Below are 15,073 nucleotides of genomic sequence, written 5' to 3'. Positions count from 1 at the left end.
TGTGTGTGTCTCTCTCTGTGTGTGGTCTCTGTCTCTCTCTGTGTGTGTCTCTGTCTCTCTCTGTGTGTGTCTCTGTCTCTCTCTCTGTGTGTGTCTCTGTCTCTCTCTGTGTGTGTCTCTGTCTCTCTCTCTGTGTGTGTCTCTGTCTCTCTCTCTGTGTGTGTCTCTGTCTCTCTCTCTGTGTGTGTCTCTGTCTCTCTCTCTGTGTGTGTCTCTGTCTCTCTCTCTGTGTGTGTCTCTGTCTCTCTCTCTGTGTGTGTCTCTGTCTCTCTCTCTGTGTGTGTCTCTGTCTGTGTGTGTCTGTCTCTCTGTCTGTCTTCCCCCCCCCCCCCCCCCCCCCCCGCCGTTCCTTGAGGGCAAATTATTGCGCTAGTTAGGAAATTGGCTGAGCAGCAGGAGACAGAGTCGGGATATTGGGCAGGTATTCAAGTTGGCAGGATGTTACAGGTGGTGTCCCACATGGATCTGTATTGGTGCCTCAATTATTCACTATTAACGATTTAGATGGATAGAGAACCACATATCCAAGTTTGCTGATGATACAAATATAGGTAGCATTGTTAGCAGTTTAGATGGAAGTATAATTACGGAGATATTAATAGATTAAGTGAATGGGCAAAACTGGCATATGGATTTCCATGTAGGGAAGTGAGGGGGCATCCACTTTGGACCTAAAAAGGATAGATCAGAGTACTTTCTAAATGGTGAAAAGCTTGATACAGTGGAGATCCAAAGAGGCTTAGGGATCCATGTTCATAGATCATTAAAATGTCATGACAGGTACAGAAAATATTCAAAATGGCTAATGGAATGCTGGCCTTTATATCTGGAAGACTAGAATACAAGGGGATTGAAGTTATGCTACAGCTATAAAAAGCCCTGGTTAGACCACACCCTGGAGTACTGTGTTCAGTACTAGGCACTGCACCGTAGGAAGGATATATTGGCCTTGGAGGGAGTGCAGCGTATATTTACTCGAATGATACCTGGACTCCAAGGGTTAAATTATGAGGAGAGATTACACAAAGTAGGGATGTATTCCATGGAATTTAGAAGATTAAGGGGTGATTTGATCAAAGTTTTCAAAATATTAAGGGGAACTGATGGGGTAGATGGAGAGAAACTATTTCTGCTAGTTGGGGAGTCTAGGATTAGGGGACATAGCCTAAAAACTAGAGCCAGGAGTGAAGTTAGGAAACGCTTCTACACGCAGAGGGTGGTAGAAGTTTGGAACTCTCTTCCGCAAACGGCAGTCGATGCTAGCGGGATTGTTCAATTTAAATATGAGATTTGTGTTAACCACAGGTATTAAGGGATATGGGGCTACGGTGGGTATATGGAGTTCGGTCACAGATCAGCTATGATCTCAATGAATGACTGAACATGCTGAGGGGCTATGTTCCTGTTCCTGTGTGTTCGCTCGCGCTCTCTCGCACGCTCCCTTTTTCTCTTCCTCTTAACCAATGCATCAATGTTCTTTTGCAGGATGGGGCCTGACACAGTGAAAGAGAAATAACTTGCATTGATATAGCGCCTGTCACAATCTCAGGATGTCCCAAAGTGTTTTACAGACAATTGAGTACTTTTGAAGTGTAGTCATTGTTATAATGTAGGAAACATAGAAAATAGGAGCAAGAGTAGGCCATTCAGCCCTTTGGGCCTGCTCCGCCATTCACAATGATCATGGCTGATTGTCTAACTCAGTACCCTGTTCCTGCTTTTTCCCCATATCCCTTGATCCTTTAGCATTAATATATCTATCTCCTTCTTGAATACATCTAACAACTTGGCCTCCACTGCCTTCTGTGGTAGAGAATTCCACAGGTTCACCACCCTCTGAGTGAAGAAATTTCTCCTCATCTCGGTTCTGAATAGCATACCCCCTATCCTGAGACTGTGACCCCTGGTTCTGGACTCCCCAGCCATCGGGAACATCCTCCCTGCATCTCGTCTGTCTAGTCCTGTTAGAATCTTATATGTTTCGATGAGATCACCTCTCATTCTTCTGAACTCTAGTGAATATAGGCCTAGTCGACCCAATCTCTCCTCATACCTCAGTCCTGCCATCCCAGGAATCAATCTGGTAAACCTTCGTTGCACTCTCTCCACGGCAAGGACATCCTTCCTCAGATAAGGAGACCAAAACTGCACACAATATTCCACATGTGATCTCATCAAGGCCCTGTATAACTGCAGTAAGACATCCTTGCTCCTGTACTCAAATCCTCTTGCAATGAAGGCCAACATACCATTCGCCTTCCTAACTGCTTGCTGCACCTGAATGCTCGCTTTCAGCGACTGGTGTACAAGGACACCCAGGTCTTGTTGCACCTCTCCTTTTCTCAATCTATCACCATTCAGATAATCTGCCTTTCTGTTTTTACAACCAAAGTGGATAACCTCACATTTATCCACGTTATACTGCATCTGCCATGTTCTTGCCCACTCACCCAACTTGTCTAAATCACATTGGAGCCTCTTTGCATCCTCCTCACAGCTCACATTCCACCCCAGCTTTGTGTCGTCTGCAAACTTAGAAATGTGACATCTAGTTCCCTCATCCAAATTGTTGATATATATTGTGAACAGCTGGGACCCAAGCACTGATCCTTGCGGTACCCCACTAGACACTGCCTGCCATCCGGAAAAAGACCAGTTTATTCCGACTCTCTGTTTCCTGTCTGTCAACCAATTCTCGATCCATGCCAGTATATTCCCCCCAATCCCATGTGCTTTAATTTTGCGCACTCACATCTTGTGTGGGACCTTATCAAAAGCCTTCTGAAAATCCAAGCACACCCCGTCCACTGGTTCTCCCCTATCTATTCTACTAGTTACCGCCTCAAAAAACTCCAGTAGATTTGTTAAGCATGACTTCCCTTTTATAAACCCATGCTGACTTTATCCAGTCCCGTTAATGCCCTCAATGTTCTGTTATCACATCTTTTACAATAGACTCTAGCATTTTCCCCACTACTGATGTTAGGCTAACTGGTCTGTAATTCCCTGTTTTTTCTCCCTCCTTTTTTAAATAGTGCCACTTTCCAATCTGTAGGAACTGTTGCAGAGCCTATAGAATTTTGGAAGATGATCACCAATGCATCCACTATTTCCAGGGCCACTTCCTTTAGGGATGTAGATTATCAGGCTCTGGGGATTTGTCAGCCTTTAGCCCCATTAATTTCCCTAGCACTTTTTTTTACTAATACTGGTTTCTTTCAGTTCCTCCCTCTCACCAGACACTTGGTTCCTTAACATTTCTGGGAGGTTATTTGGGTCCTTTTGTGAAGACAGAACCAAAGTATGTGTTTAATTGTTCTGCCATTTCTTTGTTCCCCATTATAATTTTCCCCCATTTCTGATTGTAAGGGACCTACATTTGTCTTCACTAATCTTTTTCTCTTGACATATTTATAGAAGCTTTTACAGTCAGTTTTTATGTTCCCTGTTAGTTTACTGTGTAAGGAATGTGGCAGCAAATTTACACACAGCAAGGTCACACAAACAGCAGTACGATAATGACCAAATAATCTGTTTTTCAGTGATGTTGGTTGAGGGCTAAATACTGGCCAGGACACTGGGGTGAACTCCCTCGGTCGTCTTAAAAATAGTGCCATGGGATCTTTTACTTCCATCTTAGAGGGCCGACAGGGCCTCAGTTTAACGTCTCATCCGAAAGACAGCACCCCTGACAGTGCAGCGCTCCCTCAGTACTACACTGGAGTGTTAGCCTAGATTTTGTGCTGAAGTCCCTGGAGTGGGACTTGAACCCACAACCTTGTGACTCAGAGGCAAGAGTGTTACCACTCAGTCACAGCTGATTATTCAAGTTAGAAAAACTGGGTTTGATTTGAAGCCGTCCTCTTGATGCATCTTAGTATGTAATTAAAAGGCCAGTTCACATTAGTGCAAACTTTTATACATGATCCAATAATTGTGCCGACTCCTTTTCCACTGTTTCTAATGGACAGAACACTTCAAAATAGGATCCCTCCATCGTGCGTAGATGCTTTGTTTCTTGTTCCACTTTATTAGAGTAAAGTCCATATGCCATTTCTTAATTAATTTTCTTAAATCTAAATAAAATGGTACAATCTGATACAATTAGTATTTTTTTTTAAATTCCATACCATATTGGCACGTGTATTGTTTTTTTTCTAAAATACTGACTTGGGAATGGAGAAATATTCCTCATGTTATGTTTTTTTTAATTTTAGGGAGAGGAGTGAGGTTGTATTACATTGGTGGTGAAGTTTTTGCTGAGTGCCTGAGTGACAGTGCCATCTTTGTTCAGAGTCCAAATTGTAATCAAAGATATGGCTGGCATCCTGCAACAGTGTGCAAAATTCCACCTGGTAAGAAAAAATTTAGTAAGTGCCGAGATAGGATAAATTCTTCTTTCCAGCCGAAGGTAACTGATCAGAAAAATAAAGATATTTTTACAGTTCGTGTTAGAAAGTAAACCTTTTGCCTATGTTATGCACCTCAAATTCTGCTTTTGAATACTTTGTTATTGCTCTCGATACCTCGAAATCCCAAATCCCCTCATGAAGGAACAGAGCTGAGATGTTTTCTATGTCACTAGGCCAGCCAAACTACAGATAAGCTCAATGCAAATCCAGTGACTGAGCAAAAAAAACTGACCCAACTCTCAGTACTGTGCTGATTGGGAATGAATAACAACTTGCATCTGTAGCTCTCCTTCTGTAAAATATGAGAGGTGGGCATTGAGTGTGATATTAAGCTTATGTAGGTGGGGAAGGGGAGGAGACAAGGTGGCAAGGCATAGTGGCTCAGGAGGATATTGGCTGCAGGTGTTGGGGCAGGGGGCAAGCAGTACATTAGAGTCCCAGGAATGGAGAGTTAGGGTATTGATATTACATTTGAAGATGATTTCCAAAATAATGTAGAAAAAGGCCATAGGGAATTTGAAAATAAGGAGTTTAAAGTTGATTTACAAGGCACCAGTGGACCATTGGTATGTGGGAGAGAACTCTGGACGGAGAGTTCTTTATTTGCTGACGTTTGGAGGCAGGAAGGCCACTGAAAAGATAATTTGATAAGAGATGGAGATCTAGGAGGCATTGCAGACTGGACGCTTTGAACAAGGCGGTCTCTGTTAGTCGGAAACTGGGTTAGAAGGTCCCAAATGGAATGGTGGGAGAGTGAGCACGTCATTGAGTGAAAATGGTGCATTCAGGACTTTGGGGAGAGAGTGCAGATTACAGCAAAGACAGTGATTTGTGTGGTCACTGGGGTTGAGGATGGGCTTTGAAAGAAGGAGTGATTGTGGTTTTAAAAGGAGTGGGAACAATGCTGAAGAAAGGGAAAAGTGGACAATGCAGTGGCAGTAAGAATGAGGCCAAGAAATGGGAGAACGGTGATCAGGAGTACAAGGGAGTATGCATGGGATACTTGGTGGAAATGAGGCTAGAGATAAGATGGGGGAAGAATTTGTACATACAGGGGTTGGGCTTGGGGACCCTGAGATCTTGAAGGAAAGGTGGGAAGGGTAGTGGAGCGTGAGTTGTTCAAATGAGAAGGTGCTGTGAATTCTGGTGATAAGCCAGAATGAGTCCTGGAAATGAGTGCCTAATTCAGGCACGGGAGGTGGTGGAATGTGTAGCTGGGCAGCGTGATGTGGTGTCGATAATGCATAAAACCATATTTTGGTCAAGCACCGAGTGCACACACTGCCCTGTAGTACAAAGTTGAAAATGAAAAGGGTCTTGTTTGTGAGAGCACAAATTTTGCAGGGTGATGTGAAGGAGATGGGTAGCTGGGACCTTACTTTGGTGGTGGTGTCGGGACATCAGGGGAGAAGGGTGGCACAATTGATGTAAAGGAGAAAGGGTTATGTGCTAGGAGAGTGAGCGTTGAAGCTGCTTGTGGAGAGCTAGCATCATGTGCTGTGATAAGCACAGTATAGGATGTCAAGTTGGAGCAAAAGCGGGAAGAAAAGACTTGCATTTATAGACTGCATCCTCGGGATTACTCCATGCTTCACATGCAGTAAGTCAATTTTTGAAGTTTAGTCATTGTTACGTAGACACATATGCCAGCCAATTTGCACACAGCCAGCACCCACAAACAGCAAATGAGATAAAGGGCCAATTTCATGTTCGTCAAAGGAGGAATGTTGACCATGTGGCATGGGATTTTTTTAAATAGCGAATTCAACAGCAGGCCTTGGTTTAAGATTCCGCCCCCCCCTGCCAAAAGACAGCATGTCTGACAATGCAGCACTCCCTCAGTACAGCTCTGTAGTGTCAGTGTAGATTATGTGCTGGAGTACAGATTGAATTTCTTGTCTCCTGATTTAGGAGTGAGTGCTACAAACTGAGCCATATTGACACCAGCAAGAAAGCAGTTTGAAGGGAATTAGCAAAGAATGAGGTAGGGCATTCAGTGGGACATGGTTGTGAGTTGAGGGAGGGACGAGGTGCATGACTGGGGGAGACAGGAGATGGAGTGGGAGTCATGCAGGATAGGGGCAACAAGGAACTCGTGGAACTTGGGTCCGGAGTGCTGGTCACTGAACATGGAAGCAATAGATTAACAACACATTGATATAAGATAGTCCTTAATAAATCCAGTAGGGAATTCAGGAGGAACTTCTTTACCCAAAGAGTGGTGAGAATGTGGAACAAGGAGTAGTTGAAGCAAATAGCATGGATGTATTTAAGGGGAAGCTGGATAAGCACATGAGGGAGAAAGGAATAGAAGGGTATGCTGATAGGGTTAGATGAAGTAGGGAGGAGGCTTGTATGGAACATAAATGCTGGCATAGACCAGTTGGGCCGAATGGCCTGTTCTGTACTGTAGACTCAATGTAACATTTGCATATTATTTTAGTTCAGGAAAAATCAGAAAGCTTTGGTCAGTGCTAAATTTGTTTGTGATTGTTCTGGGGGAGTTGGAGAAGTGAGACTGCAGACTGCCCTAGTCAGACGACGACATGGATGTAAGACCAAATTTAGGAATACAGTTACTGTACCTTTCGCAAATACAGGATGCTTGAGTGCAGGAGAATAGGACTAGAGTCTAGGGGGGAGTGTGAACAAGCCAAAATTACTTTGATACATTGGGGGTTGATGTATAATAAAGATCCACCATAAATGGAAGAAGAATGCAACCTTCAGGAAAGAGGTGATATTCTTGTTTGGAGACCAAAATTTTTTCTGGATTTTCTAAAACCAAGTTCTTATTGGTTCTGTATTCTACAAGTAGTAATACACCCGTGAAGATTGAGTTGAGCACTTGAAATCAACATTGCTGACTTGGTTCGCAATGTCAACATTATAATTTGACACTTCAGTTGTGTGGTGATGGTATACTTAGCTTGCTGCACGAGGCATGTTTAGCAGCACTGCCTCGCTAACACTTTCCTGCTTACATTTCTGTACGCAGCAAGGCACTATTTTCCTCCAACTCGATGCACAGTTGGGTAGGCAAATACATGTGTTGTGTACATGTACGTTGAGTCTCTGAATTTCAGAGGAAACTGGAGCAGCAGCATGCAGAGTCCCATTTCTGCGGCCACATAGTGGGTTTGCCAATTAAATTCTAATTGCACGTTTCTTTGCAACTGGGGGAGGGGTTTGAAAAGAGAGAAGAGGACTTCGACTTCTGCCAATAAGAGGGAAGGATTTCTACATGTGTCACAATAGTCACTGTCTTCTGGGGCACTCTGTTGTCATCATCTGTTATAGTGGAGCTGGCATGATGCTATTGTAGTGCTGAATCATTTGACGCTTGGCAGTGAAGCAGAGAGATCAGATTCAGCTGCTTTCCTGTTCTATTTTCCTCATCCTAAATATGGCAGCTGGTGCTAAAATACACTTCACACTTCCATTGGCAGCAGTGACCCTCAATCATTTTATACTTTATGACTGTGACTATTGGCGATTCATTTTACTGGGAGGTTGAGGGTTATCGCAGTTTAGTTCTGTATACTTCGAGCAGGGCACTATTCAGCTGGAATACAGACTCGTACATTAATTTTCATCTTTTTTGTTCATTTCTCTTTCCTCCCCGCCGCCCCCCCATCCACCAAAACCAAAAAAAAATACTCAGGATCCTGGGTGAGTTGTTCAGTCCCAGGGATCAGACCTAAGACTGCCCTGTGTCACTGTATTCTGTATTACTTACAATTGTAGGGAGAGGGGTTAAGATTTTTCTGTTCATATACTGGTTTAATGCTGAATATACTCCATTGTGATTATAAACTTGGTATGCAAATTGTAGTATAATGTCGTTAGATCGACAGTGGCATTCATTGATAGAGCTATTCAGCCCTTAATAAATGAGAGCAACATATTTTCACTAATCCAAAATCTATATTTTAGCAACTACACATCATTCTGTCAAAATATTCTGGTTCTATTTCTAACCAAGAGCAATATCTTGGAAGGTCGAACACCTGCAGTTAAAAGATCTAATATCAGTCTGGTTAATTCATTATCACTACAACCTCTAATCCTGTTAATTCAAAGTAATTTTTTGCACAAAAAATTAAATTATTCAGTAATTTGAATTAGGCAATTTAAAATAGCATAGGAGGTTAGCATAATTCGAATGAAGCATCTTTGAATTTGCAGACTAACAATATTACTAGAGGCTATCTCACTTGCAAGCAATGTCATTTAACCAACATCATTAGAGAGAATTTCGCTGCAGAATCTTGGCATTTCATTGACAATTCGTGGCCTTTAAATTATAATTCTCAGGAAGACCAAAGACCAGCTGAATCAAAGCAGGATATGTTGCTTATAAATCATTTTTTTTTATTCGTTCATGGGATGTGGGCGTCGATGGCAAGGCCAGCATTTATTGCCCATTCCTAATTGCCCTTGAGAAGGTGAGCCACCTTCTTGAACTGCTGCAGTCCTTGTGGTGAAGGTTCTCCCACAGTGCTGTTAGGTAGGGAGTTCCAGGATTTTGACCCAGCAACGATGAAGGAACGGCGATATATTTCCAAGTCGGGATGATGTGTGACTTGGAGGGGAACGTGCAGGTGGTGTTGTTCCCATGTGCCTGCTGCTCTTGTCCTTCTAGGTGGTAGAGGTCGCTGGTTTGGGAGGTGCTGTCGAAGAAGCCTTGGCGAGTTGCTGTAGTGCATCCTGTGGATGGTACACACTGCAGCCACTGTGTGCCGGTGGTGAAGGGAGTGAATGTTTAGGGTGGTGGATGGGGTGCCAATCAAGCGGGCTGCTTTGTCCTGGATGGTGTCGAGCTTCTTGAGTGTTGTTGGAGCTGCACTCATCCAGGCAAGTGAAGAGTATTCCATCACACTCCTGACTTGTGCCTTGTAGATGGTGGAAAGGTTTTGGGAAGTCAGGTGGTGAGTCACTCGCAGCAGAATACCGAGCCTCTGAGCTGCTGTTGTAGCCACAGTATTCATGTGGCTGGTCCAGTTAAGTTTCTGGTCAATGGTGACCCCCAGGACGTTGATGGTGGGGGTTTCGGCGATGGTAATGCTGTTGAATGTCAAGGGGAGGTGGTTAGACACTCTCTTTTTGGAAATGGTCATTGCCTGGCACTTCTCTGGTGCGAATGTTACTTGCCACTTATCAGCCCTAGCCTGGATGTTGTCCAGGTCATGGACTGCTTCATTATCTGAGGGGTTGCGAATGGAACTGAACACTGCAATCGTCAGCAAACATCCCCATTTCTGACCTTACGATGGAGGGAAGGTCATTGATGAAGCAGCTGAAGATGGTTTGGCCTAGGACACTGCCCTGAGGAACTCCTGCAGTAATGTCCTGGGGCTGAGATGATTGGCCTCCAACAACCTCTACCATCTTCCTTTGTGCTAGGTATGACTCCAGCCATGGAGAGTTTTCCCCCTGATTCCCATTGACTTCAATTTTACGAGGGCTCCTTGGTGTCACACTCAGTCAAATGCTGTCTTGATGTCAAGGGCAGTCACTCTCACCTCACCTCTGGAATTCAGCTCTTTTGTCCATGTTTGGACCAAGGCTGTAATGAGGTCTGGAGCTGCGTGGTCCTGGCAGAACCTAAACTGAGCATCGGTGAGCAGGTTATTGGTGAGTAAGTCCCACTTGATAACACTGTTGACGGCACCTTCCATCGCTTTGCTGCTGATTGAGAGTGGACTGATGGGATGGTAATTGGCCGGATTGGATTTGTCCTGCTTTCTGTGGACAGGACATACCTGGGCAATTTTTCACATTTTCAGGTAAATGCCAGTGTTGCAGCAGTACTGGAACAGTTTGGCCATAGGTGCGGCTAGTTCTGGAGCACAAATCGTCAGCACTACAGCCAGGATGTTGTCGGGGCCCATAGCCTTTGCTGTATCCAGTGCACTCAGCCGTTTCTTGATATCACGTGGAGTGAATCGAATTGGCTGAAATGTGGCTTCTGTGATGGTGCGGATATCGGTAGGAGGCCGAGATGGATCATCCGCTCGGCACTTCTGGCTGACGATGGTTGCAAACGCTTCAGCCTTGTCTTTTGCGCTCGCGTGCTAGACTCTGCCATCATTGAGGATGGAGATATTCACAGAGCCTCATCCTCCCGTTAGTTGTTTAATTGTCCACCACCATTCACAACTGGATGTGGCAGGACTGCAGAGCTTTGATCTGATCCGTTGGTTGTGGAATCGCTTAGCTCTGTCTATAGCATGTAGCTTCCGCTGATTGGCATGCATGTAGTCCTGTGTTGTAGCTTCACCAGGTTGGCACATCGTGTTTAGGTACGCATGGTGCTGCTCCTGGCATGCTCTTCTATACTCATTGAACCAAGGTTGATCCCCTGGCTTGTTGGTAATGGTAGAATGAGGAATATGCCAGGCCATGAGGTTACAGATTGTGCTGGAATACAATTCTGTGCTGGAGTACAATTCTGCTGCTGATGGCCCACAGTGCCTCATGGATGCTCGGTTTTGAGCTGCTAGATCTATCCCATTTAGCACGGTGGTAATGCCACACAACACATTGGATGGTGTCCTCAATGTGAGGTCAGGACTTCATCTCCACAAGGACTGTGCGGTGGTCACTCTTACCAATACTGTCATGGACAGATGCAACTGCGACAGATAGATTGGTGAGGATGAGGTCAAATAGGTTTTTCCCCTCGTGTTGGTTCACTCACCACCTACCGCAGGCCCAGTCTGGCAGCTATGTCCTTCAGGACTTGGCCAGCTCAGTCAGTAGTGGTGCTACTGAGTCACTCTTGGTGATGGACATTGACGTCCCCCACCCATAGTACATTCTGTGCCCTTGCTACCCTCAGTACTTACCTCCAAGTGGTGCTCAATATAGAGGAGGACTGATTGATCAGCTGAGGAAGGGCAGTAGGTGGTAATCAGCAGGAGGTTTGACCTGATTTCATGGGATCTGGAGTCAATGATGAGGACTCCCAGGACCACTCCCTCCTGATTGTATAATCACTGTACTGCCACCTCTGGTGGGACAGGACATACCTAGGGATGGTGATGGAGGAGACTGGGATGTTGGCTGAAAGTTGGCTGTGAGTACGGCAATGTCAGGCTGTTGTTTGACTCGTCTGTGGGACAGCTCTCCCAATTTTGGCACAAGTGTCCGGTGCCTAGTGGTCCGTATGGTTTTATTCTTATGACCTCTTGTAGCGAGATTGCACAACTGAGTGGCTTGCTAGGCCATTTTAGAGGGCAATTAAGAATCAACCACATTGCTGTGGGTCTGGAGTCACATATAGGCCAGACTGGGTAAGGACGGCAGGTTTCCTTCCCTAAAGGGCATTTGTGAACCAGATGGGTTTTTACGACAAGCCGGTAGTTTTATGGCCACCGTTACTGACACTAATTTTTTTAAATTCTAATTTTATTTAATTAATTGAATCAAATTCCGCAGCTGCCGTGGCGGGATTTGAACTCATGACTCTGGATTATTAGTCCAGGCCTCTGGATTACTAGTCCAGTAACATAACCGCTATGCTACCGTACCCTGCTTTTATCTGTATAATTTTGAGTTTTCTGTAGGTTGTAAATAGTTTTCATGCTATTTGCTGATGAATAATAGATTGGGGACATTGGACTGAAAATACAATGCTCAATATTATGTGTACTATTTTAGATCTGATTGTACAAGTAGAGCAATATTTGGAGATATTTTGCAAATGGTACTTGCTGTTGTATAAATTATCTCCTGCATTTACTCTGCATGCTAGTGTAAGATGTAATTTGCTATTTTCTAATTTTGTTTTGCAGGCTGTAACCTGAAAATATTTAACAACCAGGAGTTTGCAGCACTTCTGGCTCAGTCTGTAAACCAAGGCTTCGAAGCTGTTTACCAGTTAACCAGAATGTGCACAATTCGGATGAGTTTTGTGAAAGGCTGGGGTGCTGAATACAGGTAAGGAATGAATGGGAATTCTATGATTTTTGTTTTCTGCCTTCCCAGTGTGACAGAGGATCTACACTGTTGCTGAACAGTAATTCTCAACAGTGTTGCATCTAACTTGGCAATCCGTATAAGTTGTCAAATTCTGCTCATTGTGGTAAAATTGATCAGGAGTTTTAAACATACTTATTGTACAAGTGATTATTTTTCACTAATGTGACTTCACAACATTTGACCAGCTCAAGCTATGTACTCCATTTACGGTTACCTCGGTGCTGCAGAATCATGTTTGTTTTAACTTTGGACTGCATTCATAGGAACATAGGAAACATAGGAACAGGAGTAGGCCATTCAGCCCCTCGTGCCTGCTCCGCCATTTGATAAGATCATGGCTGATCTGTGATCTAACTCCATATACCTGCCTTTGGCCCATATCCCGTAATACCTTTGGTTGCCAAAAAGCTATCTTATCTCAGATTTAAATTTAGCAATTGAGCTAGTATCAATTGCCTTTTGCGGAAGAGAGTTCCAAACTTCTACCACCCTTTGTGTGTAGAAATGTTTTCTAATTTCACTCCTGAAAGGTCTGGCTCTAATTTTTAGACTGTGCCCCCTACTCCTCGAATCCCCAACCAGCGGAAATAGTTTCTCTCTATCCACCCGATCTGTCCCCTTAATATCTTATAAACTTCGATCAGATCACCCCATAACGTTTGAAACTCTAGAGAATACAACCCCAATTTGTGTAATCTCTCCTCGTAACTTAACCCTTGAAGTCCGGGTATCATTCTAGTAAACCTGGGCTGCACTCCCTCCAAGGCCAATATGTCCTTCCGAATGTGCGGTGCCCAGAACTGCTCTCAGTACTCCAGATGCTGCCTAACCAGGGTTTTGTATAGCTGCAGCATAACTTCTGCCCCCTTGTACTCTAGTCCTCTAGATATAAAGGCCAGCATTCCATTTGCCTTCTTGATTATTTTCTGCACCTGTTCACGACACTTCAATGATCTATGTACCTGAACCCCTAAGTCCCTTTGGACATCCACTGTTTTTAACTTTTTACCATTTAGAAAGTACCCTGTTCTATGCTTTCTTGATCCAAAGTGGATGACCTCACATTTGTCTACATTGAATTCCATTTGCCACAGTTTTGCCCATTCACCTAATCTATCAATATCGCTTTGTAATTTTATGTTTTCATCTCCACTGCTTACAATGCCACCAATCTTTGTGTCGACGGCAAACTTAGATATGAGACTTTCCATGCCTTCATCTAAGTCGTTAATAAATATTGTGAATAATTGAGGCCCCAAGACAGATCCCTGCGGGACTCCACTGGTCACATCCTGCCAATGTGAGTACTTACCCATTATCCCTACTCTCTGTCGCCTTTCGCTCAGCCAATTTCCTAACCAAGTCCATACTTTTCCCTCTATTCTGTGGGCTTCTATCTTAGCTAACAGTCTCTTATGTGGGATCTTATCAAATGCCTTCTGGAAGTCCATATAGATAACATCCATTGACATTCCCCTGTACACTACTTTAGTCACCTCTTCAAAAAATTCAATCAAGTTTGTCAGGCACGACCAACCTTTCACAAATCCATGCTGGCTCTCTCTTATTAACTGAAAATTCTCGGTGCTCAGTTACCCTATCTTTAATTATAGACTCCAGCATTTTCCCCACAACAGATGTTAGGCTTTTTGTATGCCCTTTCCTTATGTCTTGTAATGTCCCTTACCTCTTTGGTTGTTTATGGCAAATAGAGTTCTTGCCCCTCTGGTATAAACCGATTCTATATCTCGGTAAATGTTTTTTTAAACATTTCCCACTGATCATCAGTCGTTTTACCCATTAACACATTTGCCCAGTTTACTGTGGACAGTCTCTGTCTCATCCCATTGAAGTTGGCCTTACCCAAGTCTAGAATCTTAGCAGCTGATTCACTTTTTTCCCTTTCAAACACTACACTGAACTCGATCATGTTATGATCGCTATTGGATAGATGTTCACGCACAGTTAAGTAAATCTGGTTCATTACTCATTACTAAATCTGGTATGGCTTGCCCCCTTGTTGCCTCTAGGACATACTGCTGTAGAAAACTATCCCGGACACACACAAGAAATTCACTACCTTTCTGACAGTTGCTAGTCTGCTTTTCCCAATCTATGTGAAGGTTAAAGTCCCCCATTAAGACCACTATGCCTTTCTTCCATGCTTGTCTAATCTCTGCATTTATACAATCTAACACTTCAGAGCTGCTGCCAGGGGTCCTATATACAACTCCCACTATAGTCTTAGATCCTTTCCTATTTCTCAATTCAACCCATAAGGTCTCTGTTGGCTGCTTACCCCTCGTTATATCCTCCTTTTCTCATTGAAGTGATTTCATCTCTAATCACTAAGGCTACTCCTACCCCTCTTCCATTTTTCCTATCTCTCCTGTAGACCTTCTAACCTGGTATATTTAGTTCCCAATCCTGACCATCCTGCAGCCATGTCTCAGTAAAAGCTATCATGTCATACCTTCCAATTTGAATTTGAACCTGTAGTTCAAACACCGCCGCGAGTACATTGGTCCTGGTCCTGCTCGGGTGTAACCTGTCTCTCTTGTACTGGTCCCACCTTCCCCCAGAACCAGTCCCAATGTCCCAGAAATCTAAATCCCTCCCTCCTACACCATCCCTGCAGCCATGCATTCATCCGGTATATTCTCCTGTTCCTATAC

At 43.9% G+C, this 15,073-nt stretch overlaps 1 protein-coding gene across 2 annotated transcripts in view; it reads left to right on the top strand.

Annotated features, from left to right (window-relative positions):
• smad2 (SMAD family member 2) overlaps positions 1-15,073 on the top strand; it is a 157,011-nt gene that overhangs the window by 134,225 nt on the left and 7,713 nt on the right. For both annotated transcript variants that reach the window (XM_067983328.1, XM_067983319.1), the window contains 2 exons: positions 4,218-4,355; positions 12,212-12,356. In XM_067983328.1, coding sequence (XP_067839429.1) covers positions 4,218-4,355; positions 12,212-12,356 — 283 coding nt within the window. The remainder of the gene's footprint in view (positions 1-4,217; positions 4,356-12,211; positions 12,357-15,073) is intronic.

The sequence above is a fragment of the Heptranchias perlo genome, chromosome 1 (genome assembly GCF_035084215.1).
Source record: "Heptranchias perlo isolate sHepPer1 chromosome 1, sHepPer1.hap1, whole genome shotgun sequence".
Classification (NCBI taxonomy): domain Eukaryota; kingdom Metazoa; phylum Chordata; class Chondrichthyes; order Hexanchiformes; family Hexanchidae; genus Heptranchias; species Heptranchias perlo.
The sequence above is the reverse complement of the archived record's forward strand: the minus strand, read 5'-3'. Positions and strand labels throughout refer to the sequence as shown.